Raw genomic sequence first — 25,944 nt, 5'->3', positions numbered from 1 at the left:
TGTACAATCAGATAATGCATGAGTTTATTAAACAAAGACTTTTGTAAAAGAAACAAAAATGGTTACAAGAGAGTTAAATGTATTCCCACCCATTTTGATGACAAGCCACGCCTACCTCGAGATCCACAATCCACGGGTTCATCCTTTGAATCGATCGTTGTTAATATAGACTAGCTGTTAATCACACAAGAAGTCTAAGAATCTAGCCAAAAGGCTCACACAAGGCTCATAACATAATCTCGTATAATTCTGTAGTTATAAGCTAAGTGAATTATCTAATGGTTATAAAGCCCATTTATGGTTTTACAACTCTTATTTATCTATCTTTAGCATATCTAAGATTTACTAATTCAATTAGGTTAGTTCTATAGTTCAATAGCTAAGTCTTATGAACCTCTACAACTTTGTAGAAGAAGCCAAAGGCTAATTCAGACCATAAGTGATCCAAAACATCAAACCAGGAAAGACTTATCCTAAGCCCAAGCCCATGACCCACGGGCTTACTCCAGTCCGACCCATCAAACCGACCCGTTCACAAAAGGTATGGTCCATCTTAGTATACTAACCCATCAAACCGACCCGTTCACAAAAGGTATGGTCCATCTTAGTATACTAACGGTCAACGTGACGGTCAAGGGTCAACTAATAATCAACGTAAGCCTACAGTCAAGGTCAAGTCAAGTCCGCGGTCAAATGAGTCAAAGACAGGTCTAACGGTCAATTGAGTCAAATTGGTCAGACAGGTCAACTTAGTCTATAAATCTGATTTAGGTGAGTCAGGTAGACTGACTGGGATGACTAACATGTCTAAGTTCAAGAACATTTACAGAAAACACAACCTACGTGATTCTATTCATTCTAACAGGATTCTAAGGTTCAATTCAACAATAACACACTAAGTTTAAGTTAAACTTCATAATTTAATTACAATTATAAGCTTAGCCTACCTGAAAATGCAGTAGCTGCTCCACATTCTTTCTACATCATGCTATAACACTAATCCACTTAATCACAACGACACTAGGTCTATAACTTTTGTTTGAACTTACATACTTTATATCTCAACTGTACCACCAGACTATCTCAACTCCAACAACATAACCATTCCATTACCACTTACAACCATCATACCAATTCATAACTGCATAATAGATACACAAGAACATCACCACAATAACATCAGTCACATTCATCTAACAAAACCATCATTTGCGCATCCATGTCTTCACTGTAATCACATTCATTCTTAGTTCCTTTCTTCCACCACTGTTGTGACTTCACCATGATTCAACTTCCAATTCTATACCCAAATCACTAACAGTGCAACACTCATTACTTTTTCATCATCACAACCAAATCTATTTACTTCAATAAAAACTCTCACAGCACCACAAAGCAACTTATTTAATCGATTCCATCACTTAAATACAAACTCAATCTTACACAAGGAATTCCATCTCCCATTACCATTACATCTAAACTGCCACTGCAATTGAACACAACATCACAGAGCCATTGTTCTTGAGTATAACACCATTTTCATACATCATCTGCTCAAACACCCAAACCATAACAACTCCAATTCTAGCATACTGAACTTCAGTTCAACATACAACAATTCTCTGTAATTCAAACAACAACAAAACTCCACTCCGTACCCAACTCAGGCCTTAGCTCAAATATCAACTACACACATTGATAAGTGCCTAAAATACATCTTTTGAATGTCAATTTCTTTTGTTTTTCTTAATTATTTCTCTTGTATTTTTGTATATTACGCTTTGTTTTTATTTTGTAGGCGTTTTGGAGTCATTTGAGTAAAAGAATAAGAAACGCCTGCAAGAGGGAAAATAATGTCATTTTAAAGGTAAGTGCTATCGGGAACCCAGCAGAGGATAAGGGACAACCATCTGAAGGTTTACTAAAGACAGACAACAGTTCTTTAAGGGCCACCTGACCCTCATTTACTTCCTAAAGCTACAGACAGGTCGAGATACACTAGACAGCACAAGAATCTCATCACGCCTGTAGCTTGCCTCTGCACCTAGTTCTTTCTCTCACAGCTAGAGTTCACACCGGCGAATCTTGGGTCCCTGTGGCCAGTCACGATGCATAGAAGAAATGACGGCTTGGGTACGAATATGTTAAGAGTTTTAGGTCGTATTGCAGCTGAGAAAATCAGTGAATGGAAACAGTTTTGGTGCCATTGTGATGATGATTGCCATTGATTTCAGCGATAGATGGAGGAGATCTGGAAAGGGATTTCGAAGCTGATACGCATAAGAAGACGGGTTTGTGTTGGATTCGAGTATACATTCAGTGAAACTAAAGATTTGATGCCCAGAAACCAATCAAGAAAAGGGAGTTCTCTGCCATTGAAAGTATGGCTCATTGGCTGTGAATCGGAATGAAATTAGAGCTTTGAATGAATGGGTTTGTTCCAAATTGTATGAATTTGCAGGGAATGAGTTGATTTGCGGCTTCCAATATGCAACCAGTGCATAACTGTTATTAGTAGACAAGTTGCAGACAAGCTGTTTGTAAGAATGCCTGAACCACAGGTCGTGTTTCGCAGCAGTCATTTCTTGTGTGCCACTGCTCAAGCCATGGTTCTGGTGAGTTTTGTCAAGGTTCCAAGAGATATTTTGTGGTTGATAACAACACGGAACTACTGTCAGAATTTCTGAAGTTCAAAGCCGAGGAAACCGTAACGCAGGGTCTTGTTGCCAAGAGTTCAAGCCGGAAAAATATGAGTCCCTATGACTGGTCGAGATGGGTTGGAAGAAGTTTACAACACGGAACTGGATACCGTTTTGGGTTCTGTTTTGTACCGATAAGTCAGCCAAAAAGAGGAGCTGTGACCGCGGATTAATTGTGAATGAATGACTGTATTTGCATACGTTGGATTAGGAAACTTGGGTCGTAGTCTGATTCGAAATTGCAGGCCTTGGAGAAGATATAAAAAGGGGTTAAACCTAAAGCTACATTCATCATCTCATACCCGCCGCTCAGAACTGTTTCATCACCAACAGAGAGGAGCTTTGCTCCTCTCCAACCCATTACCACCTGCATCCATCTCCATCTTCATACATACCTGCATCTCCATCAGTTTGCATAGCCATCACCTGCATCTATCCCAACTCACTGCATACATTACCACCACTGTCCAGGCCATAGCATCAGCATACTCGAGCTACATCATCAGTCACCTCGCTACCAGCACTACTGCCATCTTCACAATCCATCTCACCACCAGTTCGAGGAGTTATCTGTGCGCATCCACTAAGACAACAAGCAACAGGCCAGTCAATCAGCCTCTATCTGTGCCGCAACAGCACCATTCTTCCATCTAGCCTGCAGCGCCATCATCCATATCACCAGTTCACACACTTTGCAGCTGCAGTCCACAGCCATCACGTTCACCATTCCACCTGCTGCTGCCTGGGTTGCTGTATTGGTTTGCTTGTTTAAAAGTTTCTCTTGTCTTTTGTTTCTTTACTATGAACTCCAGTAGCTAAGCATCTTGATTAGGGATAATTTCAACGTCCGGACATGAACTCCAATTGATATTTAAACTGCCTGTTTCTTGCAAACTGTTTTGTTATTGTTTATTCTCTACCGTGCTAATAGTGATTATATGAATTATTTCTCATTCGTTTAAGTTGCAAACTGAATGGTTGTTCGATATTTCTATTGCTAGTTGAGACGTCTTCGACCCGTAATTGTCTAGAGAATCTTAATACAAGTAGCGATACGTGGATATTGATGATGGGATTTTGTTAAATATTCATGTGTAGAGATTGACACTAGTAGATGAGTCGAGCCTATGTATTTGTCACTAGGAATAGCCAATCTCAAAGAACTTAAAGCATTTGTTTAAGTCACACCTAGAGAGCGTACTTCTAGGAAACTTGGCAAGTAGAATCCGGTAGTCGAGCGCTTCCGTGTCCGTTGAACTAGGAGATATAACGAAGTAGTTAAGCGTACTAATTATTCTAGGGTTATTAGTAATGGGTACTTTGCAGAAACATAGCTATGTCATTAAGATTCCTGTTTCATTACTGAGAAATAGTCCTTGATCATTCTCATCCTCATATTTGCATTATTCTTATTCAGAAATTGAATCGACAACTTTGACTCAACTCTCCCTTAGGAACGGACCTGCTTTGATTGTACTACCAGTTAGTGTAAGAGAAGTAAGAAATTTATTTTTACGAGTTCGACACCTCGTCACATACTCAATCAAAGATACTAAATAACTTCACTAAACAGATTTGAAGAACAATTACCTCATAACAGTCTCACACAGGCAATTGGAGTAGAATTCTTGCTTCCCTTGGCTCAATTGAGAAATCATCTCAAGACCACCACCATCTGCCAAAACCAACTTTACTCTTCTTCTCTCTCGATCTGAGACTCATAATCATCCACCCTCAGAAACCCTAACTCATAAATTGGGCAAGAACATGAGGAACCCTAAATCTTAAATTGAATTGATATTCACTACTAGCACAACTCTGCTTCCATCAATATTCTAATTCACGTCAAACCCATCTCTAATCACTTCTTTAGATATTCAATTTCATCTTCTCATCCTCTTCTGCAATTCTCATGAAATCCTAATTATCTTCAATCTCGAATTCAAACTCAAAACATCACTACAACTCCAATTAAACAACAACCCAGCTGTTCTTTATCCTTCATCAACACTATATCAACATCACATCCACACAAGTCCTAACTTCAGAAACCCTATCTTCGTTGATTCATCGATACAACAGCTTCATAACATCGACTAACATCAACACTACCATCAAACCTTCTTTGGTGATAAACTAACAACATCATCGATCGATTCTCTCAAATCAATTTATCAGAATCGCCGGAAGCGAAAACAGAAGAAAAAATGAGAAGAAAATAAGGAAGAAGAAGAATAAGAAAGAAAGAAGGAAGGAAATATGAGTTTATCTGCTAGAACTGGGGATAAGACCAACGATAAATGATAAAGGAACTCACCCAAATGATATGGGAAGTCCAGGTCGGTTTGATAGCAAAATGACTATTTTTCTCTTCGACTAATCTGATGAAATCTTCTTCATCCGGTATCCGAATAACACGTTCGAGTAGTCCATCACACATAAATTTTCAAGATCTATTCAACGGTGCTAATTTCGTATCTAAAACGTTGTTAGATTAATTCCTACTAATTAACGTTCGTGTTAAACTAATCGAGTTATTAGCAGCTAAGACCTCTCTTGACTAGTCTAATAGCGTTGACGATCTTGAGGGTCCTTACACCAATGAAGCGCAAGGGTGGCGCTACATTGTAAAGACATTTGGCTAATTAATGAAGCTTATTGGCCGACACAATGAAGCTTCATTGAGAGAAAGGCAAGACAAGGTCAAACTTGCAAGGTGCAACATGCAACATGCGGTATCGGCATGTTGGCATGTCCGTGGAATTGGGTTGGCCCAAACTCAAGGATGATGCAAGAGTGTAGAATAGGCCAAGATCTGGTCTATGCATTAGTTCAAGGCTGTCCAAACCTTGAATAATGCAAACAAGCTAGTAATGTGAGTGTGTGTATTAATATTGTCAAGCAAGTTGGCTAAGTAAAGCAAGAATAACTCATATGAGCATACGGAACGCATTAGCATCAGTTGGAAACCATGTTGGTATGAATTTGGATTAACTAAGGCGTCTTAGCAACTTCAGATCAGGGCCATATGCAGTGGTGCATAAAGTTGGCGTAAAAGTGGCACATTATAGCTCAAGTGTTGGTTATTGGCTTTGCAAGCATGCCAATGAAATGATACAAGTGTCTACAACCGTTTGGTACAGTGTGGCATGATTTGTCAGAAGTTGGTAAAGGCTAGTCAGTTATGCACACTTTATACGGTTATGGAAACTACCTATGGCTGTATGTAGGATGTGCAAGCAGTTGCACAGAAGTTTTGGCCTGATCATTAGCTTGTATAAATAGCTTAGGGATCAATAATATTGGTGTTGTTCAATTGGAGAAGAACCACTGATTTGTAGAGAGTGTTAGGCATTCACCAAGAGGGTGAATGACCTGTTTTGGTCCATGAGTTGGACGAGTTTTGTGATCTTCTTTTAGTGCAATGAAATGGGTTTGTTGCAGTAAATCTTTGTGTTCATTGTGTTGCTGATTTGTGTGAGAATTGGTTAAGTACATGGAAGAACATCTTATGGTTATGGGTGCATGAAGAGTTATAGAGAAAGAAGAAAAAACTTCCGTTGTGCAAAGCCTTATGAGTGAAGGCAGATGTGTACTTTGATGCAAGTATGCAATGCTTAGTGATTGTGGGTGAAAGTGATTCACTGAACCACAATCTTTGCCGGTCATGTCCCATGAAAATTTTAGGCGATTAAATGGGCATGTGACAGCTGGTATTAGAGCTGTGTTTGGCATCACAGTTGCTGATTTTTCTCTCTTTTACTCAAGTTAATGCCATTTGTTTGTCAAATTCAGTGGTGAATCGTTTGGGTTTCACTAGTATGGAGACTAGAAAAAGTTGGTTTTGTGTGGAAAGATCAATTGTAATGAACTTTGAATCTTGAAGTAGCAACAGGCTAAGAAAGTTCATGGCAAAGGTGCCTGAATTCCAGTCCAAAGTGTTAGGCGAACGTGCAAGAGTCATTGAAAACTGGGTTTTCAAGTGATTGCATGAAAAAACTAAGGAGTATGCTTACTTCTATGGTGCAAGTCAGGTGTTAAAGTCCATGTTTCTCACAAGTATACGAAGATGATGCATTAGGAATGCATAATTTCGTTGTGTTATCAGTAGCGAGTACATTACAAGAAGTAATAGGAATTTTGTGAAAATTCCTGAATGCAAAGATGTTGATGCCCTTTGTAGTGGCAAAGAAGATGACGAACATGTCTATGCGATAGATTGAAGGTGTTTTCATCGTAGCCAGTTGATGGAAGATTAAATTTATCTCTCTCGAATGCATGTACCTTGGTGGTAATGCAAAGTCTGGTTGCGAACCAGCATGTTTGTGGCAATGTGATGCCATGAAAGAAGAATTGGATGGCCAATTCTTATCTAGCATAAATATTATGGAAAGGCTGAAGAAAGAAGCGCAAGTTAGGGTAAAACCGATACACCACGGTCTTGCGTTTACAAAGAGTTCTTCGTTGATGCTAGATGCGCACAAGGAGTGTGTTTGCACCTGGTTTTTGAGTGGGATCAGTATGCTTGGACAAGGATGTTCAAAGACCTGCACTTGATGATAACCACAAGCAGATGTTCTTGTCAACTGCAAATCAACAATTGTTGCTACTGAAGTTGATTTTGGAGAAGGGGAAAGACAAGAGTAACCAGATGAGCATGGTCAGTAAAATGAGTTCCATGTTTGAAGAAGAATGCGACATTCTTGCTTCACGGAACGTAGGTAGTGGAACCTCATTTGCAAGGATTGTGCCTTGTTATTGTCCAAGATAATTGTCCGCGAAAGTCATTGAGTAATATGAGTTTGCCGTGCTCTATGGTGATGCTCAGAATCACCAAGTTAAGTCCGTTCCAGTTGTGCAAATGTGCACAAGTTTGTGTCAAAATTCGGGTGTTGACTGGCATAACAGGAATGCAACAGTAGCATGCGCCAAATAGGAATTGGGCATGGGAAGAATGCATAATGCGTGAAGAAATGCAAGTTAGGCGAATTGTAGATGCATGGAGAAGAAGGACAGATGCATAAGAATGGCATGAGGTCATTTTTGAAGAAATCTTCATGAAAGCTAAAGAAAAATGATAGCATTAGTCTAATGGAGGTTTCAACTAAGTGTCAATTATATTGTGATTCGTTATGGGAGTCGCATAAGAACGTTGATAGTTGGAAGAGTGCATGTGGCAATGTGAATTGCTACATTGGGGACAATAGGTGCTGTCTCGCTTCCTTTGTTGCTTAGAAGCGAAGATGAAGTCAGTATTGCAAGGCTTGTTTACAAGTTGCAATCAGTTGCCGCGAGTATTTGTTCAAGTTTGAGTATACTTTCAGTTTGGGTCGAGTGGACCTTGGTGTTGGAATGAAGTCTCTCTATGTAAGGTAGTAGTGAATGAGGGTATTTGAAGTAAAATATCTTTCCTCTTTCGTTCAAAGTAAAGCTAGTTCGCGTGGAAGATGCTACATAGCACATTAAGCCAAAATATGCAATAGAAGACGCTGAAAGTGAAAGAAGCAAATAGAGGAGTTGGTGGCATAGTCGAGTTTGCTGTTGAGAGTTATGTGGAAGTGCAGAGGCATTTGGCAGCAATAGCACGGAGTAACGCAGCAAGAATGAAGATGTAAGTCCATCAAGTATATGAGTTAATAGTAACTCATAGTTAGGAAGAACATGATGTTGTTTTTCCGCTACATTAAAGCGTGGCAGTTTGAAAGAGCAAGTGATGCTTAAAGTGCTGGTTTCAAAGGCGCGTGAAGAGGAGCCCTGTCCAGTGAGGCGGTGTAATGTTACGGGTATCCTAAGTCATGACTATACCAAAGTCATGCATTTCAATCAAGGTGTAGCAACAATGCAAGCAAAGAACAACGAGGTGCTGGTTCTTTGGCATACAAATGATGCAAGTCCAAGAAGGTGAAGTTTGCAATATGATTTGGAGGCCAAATCTAGTGAAAGTGCTGATGTTAGCAGAGTGCAGCTAAAGCTATAGGTTGTGGCGCATACCAAGAGTGGTATGAAATCATACAGTGCATGCCTTAAGGCATGTCATGTTGGCGAAGACGCAACATGATTGAAGCATAAGGCCAAGTCTCGTATAAGTCCTATTAAGTTGCTTGGTGCAACTAAAGTCGGAAAGTGAAGGCATAAGACAATGGCAATGATCAACGTGATCAGTTGGGAGGAATCATTACTTGTGTACACTTAGGCACAAATGATTCATGCGAAATTCAAGCAAAATTCATGGAATTGGCAAGAAGAATTTCCAAGTTGCACTTGGGTGTTGATATGCGATTGTAGTTGAAGTTGGAGCGTAGGCTAACGTGACAACAACATTACAAGTCAGTAGGATCAATGGCAAAACAGTAAGCTAAGTGATGGCATATGGTACTAGGAAGAAAGAGTTGGCAAGAATGAGGGCCAAACAAGTTTGATGATTTCTGAGATAGGCTCAGAAGTGTACAAGGTCAGAGAACAAGTATAGCGAGTATACTTTGTTGCGTTCAATGAGGACGTTGAACGGATTAGGTGGGGGAGGTCTGTGACATGGATGCAAGTGACGCATAATGATTGCGCGTTATAGAGTTGCATGCCAAGTCAGTGTGCAGCCAGAATGACGCAACACTGCGTAGACTGTCAAGTGCTAAGAATGGCAAAACCCTACAGGGCCAATGAAGCGCAAGGGTGGCACTACATTGTAAAATCATTTGGCTAAGTAATGAAGCTTATTGGGGACAGGTGCATTATTTGTCCTAGTTTGGTACTCAAATTCTTTGCTTTATTGGTAGTTATTGTATCATTATGCTTTGATTTCGTTTGCTTTTGAGCTTCTTAGGTGTTTTAGGTAATCTTAACCAAAAGGAAAAGAAACTCGTTCAAATTCGAGATTTCTTCGCATCACCTTGGAGAGGACGAAAAGACGAAGCTAATGGCGAAAGAATGGAGTCATTCCGACTTCATATGAGAAAGTTGAGCGCAATTGAAGCAAGACAAAGTTGCGAAAAGATTACAAGAGCACAGAATTGCTATTGCCACTCCAGCATATGTTAAGGGGCGGACACACTTCAAAAGAAAACTGAACTGTCAGTCTTCACCTGTAAACGGAATATGGGTACTGATGGACAGGAAAACTCGACTGCAGGTCGACGGAGCTGTGAATGAGCCCAGCTCGAGTTGGAATTGTTGACTGTGGAGAGCGACTGAATGATGGACAAAGTCTGTTGGATTAGAGTGCAAATATGAAGAGATGGTGATACCGTTGTGGTGCTGTGATGGATGAGTAACGGACATTGAATGGCAGTGATGAACGGAGCTGCAGTGTTTCTGCCGTTATCGATGGACAAGGTCAGGGATGTGGTTTCATGGTACTGACGAACTCGAGCATAATGGTGAAAGAAGATTGCAGTGTTGATCGCTGCTGCTGTGACTGGAAGTGGTAATGAAGAATGACGATGGCAGTGATGAAGAGAAGCTCGAAACGGAGTTTGGTAGAGAAGTGTGCTGCGTCGGATATGAGTTTGATGTGATGAGCTCGAGGCAGCGAAGATTGATGGATGATCGATGGAGTCTGAGCTTTAACAGGTGAAGGAAATGAGCTGTCTCCACTGCTTCCATTGACAGCATGTGATGGAGCTCGACAGTGATGGAGAAGAAGGTTCATGAGGTTTAGAGCTCGTGGTGATGGAGGTGATTCTCGGTGCTGTTGATGACAAGATGAAGGAACATGGAGAGAAGACTTTGTTACCATTGATTGGTGATGGGTTACTCAATACAGGTTGATGTGGCGCTGTGGATGGTGATTGGAAGATACAATGAAGATGATAATGACTATCTCGGATAATGGCTGGTGCCATTGTTGGATCGGTCATTGGAGGTGTTATTCTGTGACTGAAATGAATGGAAAGACAGTTTTGCCGAGTAAAGTGGAAGCCGAGAAGGAAAAGAGGTTGGAGTATACACGGAAACTTACGTTTGGGAAAATTAGGCTAAGACCCAACCCATGGATAACTCATAATATGAGGCCCTTAATTAAAAGAAGTTTTAATCTAGGCTCCGAGTTATTAAAAGACATCCATGCCCTTTTATATATTGTCAAGCCCCAAATTAAATAAAATTTAGATTTCAGCCCAAAATTATTAAAATATACTATGAATGTGTAAACAGAAGTTACACATGCTAATGTCATGTGTATCCAGAAGTTACACATTTTTATGACATGTGTAATGCAAAGTTACATATAAAAAATAGACATCAAAAAGAACGCATGAAAAAGTACATGTATTACTTTAATATTCATTTATAATAATTTCTTAGCATGTGTAAGTAGAAGTTACACATGCATTTGTCTATTGTAATTGCGAGTTCCATATGCATCTATCTAGTGTAATTGAGAGTTACACATGCGTCTGACTTGTGTGTTCAGCATCAACTCCAGTTCCAGCGAGACCTAAAATATAACGACAAGCAATTAGTTTTTATAAGATTAAATGAAAAACAATGTATATTCAATTTCACATGCATCTGAGTAGTGAAACTAGCAGTTACCCATGCAACTGACTAGTGTAACTAGGAGTTACACATCCATATTGGAATTCAGCACACGAACCAATAAAGGCAAGAACATAAGCATGATTACCAAGTGTATAATGTTCAAACCACATATTTCTGCGGTAAAGCTATGAGTTAAAGGTTCCACATTTCCGGGAAAATAAAGAATAAGAAACAAAATATAGACTGAGGCATGCTGGACTAACCTTGCAGTAGTATCAAGCGCAATTTCAGTGCTGGCATTCACCAATCCACCATTCTTTTCCACTCGATAAGTAAGTTCAGCTCCATCTAGACTTGCATCAATATACACGGTACAGTTCTCGTCAGTCTCCTCTCTTAGAATCATCTTTGACAACTCTGTCACCACCTTCTTCTCTAGCCACCTCCTAATTAGCCTAGCGCCATATACCTGTAAATTCGACAAAGAAGATTTTGCAACTTATGTAAGAAACAACAGGAACATAAGAATAACCTCGCAGAAAAAACTTTATAATCCTAATTTATTTCGTTATTCAGCATCGGACACAGCTACTGCAATTGCCCTCTCAGCCAAGCGAGATGCCACATCATTCATCAGAAATCTAGTTACTTTCCTCAGTTGGATATTTTCGTGAAATAAATGTAAAAGAACATTTTGAATGCTACAGTAGTTAAAAGAAGTAAAAAAAACTAAAAAAAACCTAGAAAAAGTTCATACACAAGCAAACAGTTCGACATGTAATCGGCAGTTACACATGCATATATCATGTGTAAGTTGCAGTTACATATGTCATAGGCATGTGTAATAGGTAGTTACACATGCATATGACATGTGTAATCCGCAGTTACACATCAGTATTATGGCATGTATACTTGGAACGTATACTATGTTAGCTATAAAAATCGAAATGAAACAACTACAACAGCCCCTATAATCACTTTCCAATTTGGAAAAGTAGATTCTCAAACCAAGCTTTCAAGGATGTCATGATTCATGAACAGTTACATCCTTAACTTCTATTACACCCACTCATATATTTCTAAGCGGAAAACTTACAAAGACAAATAAGAATACTGGAATTGAAGGACTCAAATCATTAAGCAAAGGCAGGAATTTAATACATTATTCACAAAAATAAATGCTTAGTAATCTATATGAAACAGTAGGCACACACACCACAAGATCTATCAGATTCTTAGCTAATAAACACGATGTCACAGTCTAAAATTCTAGTTTAAGCAACACAAATATTGGATTAAACCTACTAATAATCTGAACTGAGAATCATTTCCAAAGAAATTCCTCTAATCATTGTACAAGAAAATAATTTCCTTGTATCATGTTCAATTCAACTGGCATGTGTATCTATAAGTTACACATCTAATTAGCATGTGTAACTAGTAGCTACACATCTAATTAGCATGCGTACCTAAAAGTTACACATCTAATTAGAATGCGTACCTAAAAGTTACACATATAATTAGCATGCGCCATATACTCCTCCAAAACCTGCATCTCCACCACCAACACCACCATAGATTCGTTAATCAAACTCAACATGTGTAGTCAAGATAAACAAGATAAAAACACCAACAAGAGTCCAAAACTGGCTCCACTAGAATTATGAGAGATCAACGTTTTTATTGAATGGAGAATATCTTCTTAGCTGATTGAATTCAACTAGTAACTAGTATTATCAACAAATCGAACTTAAACAACAACATCAACAGAAACAACAACAAACCTAAACATACCTAGATTCAAAAGTAGGTAAAGGTTTCAAGTAATGATAAGATAAGTAGGTAAAGGTTTCAAGTAATGACTAATCGTGATCAGATCTCAATACAGCCAATACAATCTGCACAATTTGATCAAATCTACATACACTAGTTGGTAGACCAGGTTCAATTCCCTAAACAACATGAACTATATAAGTTTACCAACCAATCAAAGCAGCAAAAAAATTATTAAAAACTGGCAAAAGGGCGTACCATCAATGTTATTCCAAGATCCTTATATTAGCCAAAGCAAACCTTTTTCTTTGCAAATAATACGAAATTATGTGAAGCATACCTCTGTAATTAACCTTATGTCTCTGCAAGTTGCATTAAATGAAGGGTCAATAAGCACTCAAAAAAAAAGTTTAAGAACAATAATGGAAGGATATTAACATATTCATATACATCGGGCATGTTTTCCTTATGTTTTCATATGATATTTCATTATAAACCTCAGCACTAGCATTTGTAAACCTCTACCTTTAGCTTACTGGAGAATATGAAAGGTGATAGAAATAGTAACTAGTTACGATTTCCATAATGCATACGGCATGTGTAATCTGAAGTTACACATGCATATGGCATGTGTATATTGAATTTACACATGCATATGGTGAACAAAAGATATATATCCGAACCATTAGAAGGTTCACAACAAGATAATGAAGATATTAACAATAACATATCACAATCTATGTTTAAGATTGACATTCAGAGTTCATAAGTGAATAAAATAATTTTCATGCATCAAGTAAGGTCTGCGAAAACTTGAATGTTTACTGATAACGGTTTCAAATTTCCAAACAACGATCATCACATCAGAAGATTAAAAATGTAGCAAGGTCAATGCTCAAACATATGTGCTTATGCATGAATTGTGACAAATTATTTATGATTTACAGGGGAACCAAATTGTAAACTTCTAATGCTGGTTTAAACTATAAGCTTTCATCCAAGTAAACAAATTTGTAATATAGCCAAAAATTGAAAACAAAGAAACCTTACCTGTATATTTAGTCACTTACGAATCAGTGGCTTCTCATAGATGTTCGTCATTCTGCAACATTCTTCTCCACTGATGCAGGCTTCTATACTGTTGTAGCATTTGCTCACAGTTGCAAAAACGTATGTGCATCTATGAAAAAGCGGGGGTCTAACAACACCACCCAATATTTCGCGTAACAATCTGTATGGACTAACTCCGAAATACTTTGCTAGAGAATCAACTAGACAGTCAGACTCAATCTAGATTAAAGTATCTCAAGGAGTCAATATCTCTCACTTGTTTTGATTTACTCAAGCTAAAACAATAGCAAGTATTTAATAAAACACAGGGAATAACTTGGACGGTACCAAAGACCAATATCCAAGGATCAATCAATATCAATCAACAACCAAAGGTTGGATTTCCAATTGATGATCTTAACACACAACCTGTATTATTTCAATTATATAAAATATAATGCGGAAAAGAAATAACACAGACACCAGAAGTTTTGTTAACGAGGAAACCGCAAATGCAGAAAAACCTCGGGACCTAGTCCATATTGAATACACACTGTATTAAGACGCTACAGACACTAGCCTACTCCAAGCTAACTTCGGACTGGACTATAGTTGAACCCCAATCAGTCTCCCACCGATCCAAGGTACAGTTGTACTCCTACGTCTCTGATACCAGCAGGATACTACACACTTGATTCCCTTAGCTGATCTCACCCACAACCAAGAGTTGCTGCAACCCAAAATCACAGACTTGATAATAAACAAATCTGTCTCACACAGAAAAGTCTATCAAAGGATAAATCTGTCTCCCACAGATAAACCCTAGGTTTTGTTCCGTTTTAAGATATAAAATCAAGTTGAACAGGAACCAATTGATAATCCGGTCTTATATTCCCGAAGAACAGCCTAGATTAATCAATCACCTCTCTACAATCCTTCCTGACTACACATGCAGTTTGTCGAGGAATCACAAACAGTGAGACGAAGATGTTTGTGACTTCTTTATCTTGCCTATCGGAGAACTCTCACGATCTTAAGCCAATCAATCGATTGTACTCGTACGATAGAAGATGCAAGATCATATCACACAACTATGATAAAAGTAGTATCGGTCTGGCTTCACAATCCCAATGAAGTATTTAGGTCGTTAACCTGGTTTTAGAGAAGAAAACCAAAGGTTAAAGGAGAATCGACTCTAGCGAGCGCACTAGTATCACACAGACATGTGGGGATTAGTTTTGCACAATGCTAGATGTCTCCTTTATATAGCCTTCAAATCAGGGTTTTGCCTTAGTTACAAAGCAATCAATATTCACCGTTAGATGAAAACCTGATTTAGATTCAAGCTAATATTTCTCAACCGTTAGATCGAAAAATTAGCTTGTCACACACACTTGGGTAGACGTTTACTGGGTTTGAAACCATGCCCAAACGTGTACGTGTATGTTGGTTCAACATAGTAACCCAAAAGGTTAACCATATGAGCATTTCATATTAACCTTGTTCTTCTTCACCATAACTAGTTCAATTGACTCAAATGAACTAGTTAAAGAGTTGTTCAATTGCTATGAGATCTTATGTAACTACACAAGACACAATTTAAACAAAGATGATTCGATTCGATTGAATCGGCTCATGAACATTATAGCCAACGTTTGCATAAAACATTCCTTAGTAATTTAGTGTTTCATGTTCAGAGCACATCTTTAGATCATAACCTCTTAAGTTCACAAACAAGTTCGCGGACTTAAGTTAATCGGTTTAGTTTTCCAAACTCAGCAGAAATTCTCGGAAAGAGAACTTCCGCCAGTTAGCGGACTGAGTTCGCGGACTTAGCACACAAACGAGTTTTGAAAAATCCAGCAGAAATTCTCGGTCGAGAACTTCCGACAGTTCGCGGACTTGGAAAGCCAATTCCACAATCCTCCCGATTTCTCTTGATCAACAAAGTTCGAAAACTTCGGTTCAAGGAATACATGGTAATGTAATCTAAACTCTCATTTCAATCATTGAGACATTCTCAGAGGACGCTACGTAGCCGTTATTCATAGTCTGATTCACGTCAGAGCAATTCTCAAAGTGATTGAAACTTTTCATGACTTTCGTCACTAGGTGAAGATAAACTTGATCAAAGCGAAACGCTTTACCAACACATGATTTCGAGATAAAAGATAAGCAATGAATGCTCAGCTCGAAATGTCAAATGTGTATGATCTAGTCTATATAGCATATGACTTTTGTCTCATAAGAAGTAGGAGATAAAATAGATAGGCTTTTGAGTGATAGATAAGTTCAAGTCTCCACATACCTTTTTATTGATGAAGTTCCACGGTTCCTTGTATATATCTTCGTCGTTTTATGATGAATCGCCGTGAAGTCTTTGATATCAACTACACTTTTCTATCCTAGTCCGAGACTTAGCTATGTAGGCTAGAAATCAAGACTCATAGTTTTGATCACTAACATTGACAAACATGCTTGAGATAGCAATGCATGCAAGGTCGACCGAGCTATGCTCTAACAATCCATGTACTCATTATGAATCAGCAACTCCACCAAAATTTAAGGACCCGTGGAAGTGATTCTGAAAACAGAAAATAAGATTCTCTTAATTAATTATCAGTATATTATAAAAATCTGAATCAAAAACCTTATTTCTGTTTTACTACGGCAGGAATTATAGATGTAATCCTCCGATTGAAACTATAACAAGCATTAAAGAACATAAATAAGATTTTGATTTGGGAAAAAATTGAAAAACATGAATTCCATATCAAGTCAATGGGTAATAGAGATGATAATTCATTGATATTGAACGTCAAATTAGTTATTAGATCATTACAAGAAATTGAGAGTTACGACGACTTTGACAAGGAACAGATCTGAAACTTTTGTCCAAGATTCTTCAAAAAAAATTGTATTAAAACGATCAGAGTGAATAGATGATTGTAGATCTGAGTTCCGATTTCGATTCAAATTACTTAATTGAATATTTTTTTTAAGATTTAGGTTTTCGAAACCCTAAAACGCTTTTCTGAAATATGTTTTCGAAATCGAACTTAAATGTATCAAATGAAGCACAAAAGAAGATAAACTTATCTTTATACTCAGATTCAAATTGAATTTGTGCCAGAGTTGTAGAGATTTGAAGTTCGTCCTCTGATTCGAACTTGTATATTGATGATCAGTTGTTAAACTTGTTTGAATCAAATCGATTATTTTCGTTCTTCTGTAATACATAAACGTCATCAGCGAAGATCGATGGAGCGAGAATCGTTTTCTTGCTCTCTGCAATTGTTTTCTTCGGTTTGATGAAATAACCCTAATTTTTTTCATAGCAAAGATGAGAGAGAAGTGAGAGAAATTGAAAATGAAAATAAATATGAAAATGAAACCTATAGCCTTTTTCATTAGGTATATATAGTAAAGGTCATTTTTGGTATTACGAATTTCTCCCAAACCCTAAACTTTATTACCAGGCCCTGAAATCTAAAGTTTTGGGCCTAGAAATATTAAAAAGTGAAAGTATGGAGTTGATAGGGGAGGATCCATTTAGTGGGGCTTCTATATATTGAACTCATATGGTAGGGGGGTTCTGGTATTTTTTATCATTCGTTTTTATGCACACAAGAGGAGAAAGAGGAGAGCTTTGGAGTTGGAGATTTTTTACAATCTAGGGTTTGATTGTATGGGTTGTAATAATATTTAATTTAATATATTTTTTTAAAACGACTTCTATAGAAATCTCCAAATAGATATGCTACCAAAAAAACTCAACGAAATTATTACACAGCAGGCAAGCGAGCAACAAGCTGCGCTGCAAGCCCTTTTTGAATAACAAACCCTATCCTATTGAGTAACTAAACCTTTCTTATTATTTGCTTCTTTATTATTTTACATGGGTTTTAAGAAATCCATGAGTAACTAAACCTTTCTTATTGGTTAGAGATGTAGTCCTAAGTTGGAAAACATGTTATTCAATTGAAGTATTCATTCATAATTTGTTAGTATCGTTTATGTTCTACCGTTTACAACTCCATGTATGATTGATTGCTAGTTTGTTTAAGTTGCAAATTAAATGAGCATGCATTTATATCTATTACTAAACTAGGGTTTGAGATCCAGAATTTTCGAAAAATCCTTGTTAGAAGTAGCGTAATATAGTTGTTAACGACGGGATGTTGCCATACAATTATATGTAGAAGCGTAGCGTAGGTTAAATCCGTGTTTCTCTTGCGCTGGATTGCTTAGAATAACCTCAACTCATAAATATTAGTGCTTTCATTGGGTTAAACTTGAGTGGCTCTTGCGCAAGTTATTTAGTGAAAAGGATTCAAAGAGTGGCTCTTGCGCCTCTAATGATAATAGGAGTTTTGCCGGAGTAAGCCTGCGATAAGACGCTCTAGGGTTATTGATATCGATAGAAAATGAATGTTGAGATTGATTAAATTGATAACATGTTGGAATATGGAAGATGAGAACTCTAACCAATACTTTTTATCTCTGATATTCGTATTATTCTATTTGCTTTATTCTTATTTAGCTATAATCACAAACAAAACCCCCCAGTTTCTATAAGTAATCAAAACAATTTGACAACCCATATCTCCCCGAGGAACGAATATGTTCTTATAACTATACTCTTATTTATAATTGTGAAGTGAAAGAACTTAAATTATTTTTGCGTCGACTGACAACTGGCTAAATCTTGGCGCCACTGCCGGGGAGGCATAGCAGATTGTTATTTTGTTTTTGTTTTTGATTTCTTGTTTTTAGTTTTTAATTTTGTTTTTGAGAATCTTGTTTCAGGTACTTGATCTCTGGCATCCAAACGTTGGGATTACCAAAGGTGCGGAGTTTCTGAAAAGGCGAGGATACCCAAATATACCTCAAGCTAAAAATTTTCCTACTTATAAGTCCTTTCTCCGAAAGTGATTGTCTATGGACAGAGTCGAGAAAATACGACTAATCGGTTCACATTTCGTGTGATCGTCTATGGATACGAGATCGAGACAATACAACAACGAAGTATGTTTACTTGATACAAAGGTTCGGACTTAACCAAACACAATAGGATTGCTTATCAAGTAAATAGGATTTAACGTTTGTGCGATTTACTTTAATTATAATAAAAAAATTATAATGCGGAAATATAAAGTAAATGACACAACAAGATTTTGTTAACGAGGAAACCGCAAATGCTGAAAAACCCTGGGACCTTGTCCAGAATTGGATACTCTCAGGATTAAGCCGCTACACAAAATTACACCAACTTCGTATAGTTGAGACCAAGCAACTAAACCTATAGTTCACCTAGTTCCGTCTGTATTCCCACGCCTCCAACTTATAAATAAGTCAAGAACTTGGAACAATTCCTTTGGTTCGTATTCCAAAGAGTAAAGGAACAACAAATCTGTTTGGTATCAACATTATTCAACCAAGTGATATGAGTCGGACAAAGGCTCTTCCGTTTATCTTAACATAAACTCCTTCGTCAGGTCCTTAGATCTATATTATGTTCAATTACCGAAGTAATCGTTTAAGATTAAGCCAATAACACTCTTAACTCCAAAGAATTGTGTTGATGCCGATCTACTCAATTAATCAATCCAATCTACCACAAGTATAAACTGATTATTAATTGGATCCTCTTTTACCAAAACAAGCATTGTGCACACCAAAGATTAAAAAACCCAAGTCAGATCTTCAGTATCTTCTTTGTCTTCAAATCTTCTTAAATCTTCAATAAAAACCTACACACAATCACTTGAATCTCTTGTGATCAACCACGCACAAAACGGAGTCTGTTAACAATGGATTATCACAAGATTGCCTTTAGAACTAACAACAGTCTAAAGATCCCTGTCGAAACTCTGAACTAGTTTGAATGAATCTTATATCAGAAGAGAAGATTCTCAAGAGTAAACAAACTAGGTGCAATCAGATTTCAACCACCGTTAATCAATAAAATCAATGAAAACAAAAGATAAACCGCAATTATCTAGTTTCCCACCAGCGGTACACGCTAGAGATTCTCAATCCCAAAGAAGACTTTAAACTGAGCTTCCGTAAGAGATTCGCCTAATTAGGTTACTCTCCTCTCTGAATAGGCGGCTACACCAGTAACAACAACAAAAGAGGAAGTCTGTTGTTACGAAGGATTAGTTTGCTAGAAAGGCAAACTTCAAGTATTTATAGACAAGGAAGTTTGGAGACCAAGGAATTTCCAAAACCGAAAATATTCTCAAGATATTCATTAAAGCACAAATTCGGTTTTTACAATTCCTGGAAATGCTCTGTACAAAAATAATGATCGGAATCTCTCAGAAAATATAATTAGTAAATGCACATTACTAATTCTGGAATTTCCCTACAAAATGAAACTAATAACCTTAATTAAAAGATTCTTAACTTACTTATGTTTCGATCTTGGGATTCTCTTCCCTTAGCCGTTAAGAAATATCTTTGAACAATTAAAGAAATAAACATTCATAGCACGTGTTCAAAGTATGTCGACATCCTTACTTTGTAAGTTCTCTTTCCCACTTACAATCTTGAAACCGATTTGCCACACTTCCAAACAAATTTAGAATTGGTTCATATGACTTTCAAGAACTATGCGGTTGATCAAACCAACATTCAATCACAATCATGGGTTTAACGGTTCTATCAAAACAAGTTTCGGTTCTACCTCCATGTGAGTATTGTGCATAGTCACACTAGCTTTCCAAAATTCGGTTGACTATGTACTAGGATCGGTTCCCCACATATATATGGTATCTAACTTATATGTGTTGCACATGTCCATAGGATCGGTTCCCCTTTGCCTAAAAAAGTGTTGCACATGTCTATAGGATCGGTTCCCCTTTCTGCTATAAACCTTGTTGCACCCCATACAAGGATCGGTTCCCCTTTGTGATGTACTACACCTCTTACTAGGATCGGTTTCCCTTTCCCATATTTGGTTAGACAAAACACAAACCCGATCATACCATCTCAGATGATTACTTAAGATCGGTTTCACTAATAAAAGTCATACCAATACATAAGTCAGGCCTTTGTGAATAGTTCTACCAAGACCAAAAAAAAGTTGTGAGCGGTTATACTCAATCACACATATTGGTTTTTCATAAGATATGCAATGAATAACAAAACCAATAACACCTGGCAATTTCCTTTTCGGTTCACAAACAAGTTTATGAACTTACTTCCTTAGAACACATGAAAACATTGTTCCCTAGGATGAAATCCTCACCTCATACCCATACATAATCACAATAGCATTCAAATGGTTATGGCGATATCTTATCTACAAAGTTTAATGGTTAAGCAATAAACCTCGTATTGTATTCCTTAATACTATGTCTATCTAGAGTTCAAATATTCTTCGCAATTATGTTTTCAATATGCACGACTTGAAAGATACATTAGGGAATGAAATAGTTCAATTCAAATATCACTAACCTCAAGTGGAAGGATGATTATTGTCGTTGTAGCTCCTTGCTTCTTTACATCTTCAAGACTTCGCAATACTTGTAATGTCTCATATCCTAATACTTTCAAACTAACTTATACGAAGTTGACTCTAGTACATAATCAAGCGACTCTTAACATGAGTTTTGATTCACTAAAATATGACAACCAAACTTGACATACCAACGCTTGGTGGGTTCAACCGAGCCATGCTCTAACAGTTTCAACTCGCAGAGGAACAATACTACAAGAACCTCGAAATTCACAATAAGAAAAGATGGTTGGAGGAACGAACAACCAAAACACTGGTAACCAGGAAAACTAAGGGAACCAGGGAAATGGCGGTGCTCCACCACCACCTCCCAAGAGGACACTCAAAGATCTAACATCCTCATCGTTTGACCATCAATACTTGTGCGTCAACTTGGAAGATTCAATTGATCTCAAATATCAGTTGATTCATTGGTTACCGAACTTCAAAGGGCTTCCAGGAGACGATCCGAATCGTGATTTACTACTGTTTCAACATAGGTTTACAAGTTTGAAGCCAACTGGAACTGATCAAGGAAGAGCTTTACTGACAACTTTCCCATTCTCTTTGATTGATTCTGCAGAAGAATGGTTTTATCGTCTTCCACCTGGAAGTATCACAACATGGAACGAGATGCAGAGAGAATTTTTAGAAAGTACTTTCCCGCCTCTAAAGCAGCAACTATTCGTAAAACGATTAGTGGGATTGAACAAATTACTGGCGAGACTCTTTACGACTACTGGGAACGGTACAAGAAGTTATTAGCAAGCTGCACATATCATCAAATCTCTGAGCAACTCATAGTGCAGTATTTTTACGATGGTTTGCTCCAATCTGAGAGAAATCTTATCGATGCAGCTAGTGGTGGTGCTTTGACAAACAAAACCATTAACGAAGCGACAGAATTGATCGAGAATATGGTTGCAAACACGGATCAATTCAACAAAAGAAGTATGTCAATGAGTCAAAGGGTTAATGAGGTTACTTCTTCACCGCACTTAGAACATAGGATTGGTAATATGGAGAAGATGATGCAACAAATGTCCGCAATAATCATTCCCTCTTATGAGGAAGAAACTGAACAAGTGAATGCTATTTTCCCAAATCAACAAAGGCAACGGTATGATCCTTATTCCAATACTTATAATCCAGGGTGGAGAGATCATCCCAATTTCATTTATGCGAATACGCAAGTAGCAGCTCCAGGATCGATTTTTAATCGCCCTAGTGGTTTCCAATAACAACCACAACCAGTGCAGAACTCAGAATCATCAGAGATGCTTGCTATAATGAAGAATCTAACCAAAATGGTGCAAAAAAAAATCAGCAGACGACTGATGGTGCAATCAAGGAGTTGCAGACACAAATGAGCACCATGGCAGGTAGATTGAACCTTTTGGAAACACAGAATAGTGGGAAACTCCCTTCTCAACCTATTAATCCTAGAGAAGCTGTTAATGCTGTGACATTGAGAAGTGGTACACGAACTGTGCAACCAGAAGATGCTGAGAAAAGCAAAGACCCCAAGGGGCCAGTTTTGGAAAAAGAGATTACCGACACTTCCCAAACCGATGAGGTACCTAAAACAAACTTTAAACCTCTTGTTTCAACTTATGTTCCTCCTTTACTGTTTCCTGGCAGGTTTGCTAACAAAAATGTGGAACAAGACAAAGAGATTTTAGACGTACTCAAAAAGATTCATGTGAATATCCCGCTGATAGATGTAATTAGGCAGGTTCCTAAGTACGCAAGAGTATTGAAAGACCTATGGACCAAGAAGAAAAGACTATCCGGTAATGAGGTGATGAGTGTGGGGGAAAACGTTTCTGCTATCCTCCAAAAGAAACTACCACCTAAATGCAATGATCCCGGTAGTTTCGATATACCTGTTACGATTGGTAATAAAAGGTTTGGAAAAGCTATACTTGATTTAGGGGCATCGGTTAATGTTATCTCAATTTATGAGTCTTTGAATTTGGGTCATTTGAAAGAAACCCGTATTGTTCTTGAACTAGCTGATCTTTCTAATGTTTACCCTAGAGGTATTATTGAAGATGTGCTTGTGCAGGTGAATCAACTAGTATTTCCAGCTGATTTCTGTGTTTTGGAAATGGATAGTGGGTCTGATGCATCTATACCGCTGTTATTGGGGAGGCCTTTCATGAAAACGTCCAAAACCTTTATTGATGTTGACAAAGGAATGCTCACTATGGAATTTGATGATGAAAATATTCGCTTCAATATTTTTTGGAGCAATGCGGTATCCTAGCGATGTTCATTCGGATGTTCATGCTAATGTCGTAGACGCAGGCTAAGGAGTAGCCAAAGAGTCTACAGTCGAGCTAAAGACGTTAAACTAAGCGCTTAATGGGAGACAACCCATATGTTTTGTATCTTAAACCCTTTTACTTTTTGTTTTCATATAATATTTGCATCCCCATGTTTAATTTCGTCAGAAAAAATCAGATTGCACGTAGTTCAGTCCAGATACCATAACTGTCAGAACGTTAGTCGAAACACTGTGACCTTTTGACACTTTGTAGAAAAGACGTAGGAGAATAACTTTTGTGAAATGGTGTTTTTCCAAATTCCTTACCAATTTATACATTTCGTGTTTTATCTGCTGCTACGTCAGAATTCAGAATTTTCAGTTTTGCACATTGAGGACAATGTGAAGTTTAAGTACGGGGGAGTATTTTGCATATAGAGTTTTTAGCTTTTTGCCTAGATTTTTCAAACTTTTGTATATATTTGCATAAAAAATAAAGACCTCCAACTTGTAGATATTTTAGAGTCACTAGCATACTTCTAGCTATGTTTACTTAGAGATTCTGACCGACATAACTGAACTTGGAAGTGTTAGGGAACTACGTTCAGATTTCTTGCTTGTTAGAGTGTTAAATAATGGATTTAATCATGCCAGTGATGCAAATTAGGAGCAGGGAAAAATGCATTATTAGAGTTGTTTATCAATCATTAGTGGAGACTACCTATTTTCAAATCAACAGAGGCACCAGACAAATTATTTTTTTGTAGTTGACTAAAGAGCTTTCTTTTGAGTGTGTGTCACCGTACGTTAATTCCAGGTAGAATGGTGAGCTACCCAACCTCCCACCAATAGAAACACTATTTTTGATCTCTTGAGTGTTAACTTTGTCAATCATGAGGGTGACGTCTATAGATGAAAATTACCTTCTTGTAGTTTGATTTGCAGTAGCACCATTCTCTCTCTCGCCAACAACAGGTCCATAGAAACACAATCATCTTCAACAAGGGAGCGACATCAAAATATACAAGGAAAGTTGAAAACGTTTAAGGTTTACAAGCAATAGTACTAGGAAGAGCGCAATTTCATATCCAAGTAAATCAACATACAACGGGCAGATTTTTATATACATGTTGAAGACTTACACATAAGGAGCGAAATTCTATAATCAAGTTGAAGACTTATTTACAAGAGCGAAGAAAATCAAAAGATGAGAATTATATTGAAGTTTATGATGCGAAAACAATACAAGTTGTGAAGAATCAATCGGTAAAGTACTTATCCCATGGCCATAACAATTTCATTGTTTATTTTACATTCAGTTTGTAGTTATTTCTCTTGTCTCAATCAAAAAAAAAAAAGACAAGAGAAGAGAAGAGAAATTCTTTGTATTATTTTGGATTGTATTTCTTTTTGTATTCATTTAATAGAGCCATGGGAAGAAGAAAAATCTATGAAGAAGTTTCAACCAACAAGGAATTGAAAAAAAAGAGTTACAAATTGTCGAAGTTCTACGAAGTTCAAGAGTTCATCATCAACAGTTGAAGACCGAAGACGAAGACCAAGAAGATGAAGAAGACGAGATGAAGACTACGTTTCTATTGGTTGCTGTGAGAGTGGTGCTTGTATCACTGCCGATCGGATGTGAAGGTGGTAAGTACTCCCATCCTTGCTATAGTGGTTGATTTACTTTCTTAGAGATCATCAGAAAAAAGTCTTTCATTTCCCACGATCTTGTGGGGTCTCCAGAAATAATTCGGAAGGTTTCCTTCCCACCATTCAACGTGTGTAGGATTCTCTCTTCATTCTTACCTGCACACATGTGACCCATAAAAAAGCCGTCTTATTGAGTGCAATTATCATAAAATCCTTTTAAGTGAGGCAAAAGTCGAGGCGAAATGCTTATTGATCGCTCTCAAACACGCATTCTCTCATTATGGTGTGGTTATTTCTCACTCAACATCAAGAATGAGAATATGTTGTTTGGTGTTTCTAACTTCTTATTACTAGCATGCAGAAACTCTATGTCCTCATAGCTCTTTGGATGCTTGGGAAGCTGGAACTCTTTGAAGTTGGAGCAGGTTTTGTGGGTATACCTCTTGTAAGCCCTCACGAGACTATAACTCGTCCACTAGGGACACATAGGGGTTTAAAGGCCTGTTGCACATGCTAAGTGC

The 25,944-nt window shown here is 37.6% G+C and overlaps 1 protein-coding gene across 1 annotated transcript; it reads left to right on the top strand.

Annotated features, from left to right (window-relative positions):
- Positions 1-22,876: 22,876 nt before the first annotated feature.
- On the top strand, positions 22,877-23,770 carry LOC113315579. The gene has a single exon (XM_026563842.1). It carries the CDS (start codon positions 22,877-22,879, stop codon positions 23,768-23,770), a length of 894 nt encoding a protein of 297 aa, XP_026419627.1.
- The last annotated feature ends 2,174 nt before the right edge of the window (positions 23,771-25,944 follow it).

This window comes from Papaver somniferum, chromosome 10, assembly GCF_003573695.1.
Source record: "Papaver somniferum cultivar HN1 chromosome 10, ASM357369v1, whole genome shotgun sequence".
Taxonomy (NCBI): Eukaryota; Viridiplantae; Streptophyta; class Magnoliopsida; order Ranunculales; family Papaveraceae; genus Papaver; species Papaver somniferum.
The sequence above is the reverse complement of the archived record's forward strand: the minus strand, read 5'-3'. Positions and strand labels throughout refer to the sequence as shown.

What these genes read in the sequence shown, in the direction of transcription:
- LOC113315579 (XM_026563842.1), top strand. Translation starts at nt 22,877, where the DNA reads ATGGCAGGTAGATTGAACCTTTTGGAAACACAGAATAGTGGGAAACTC.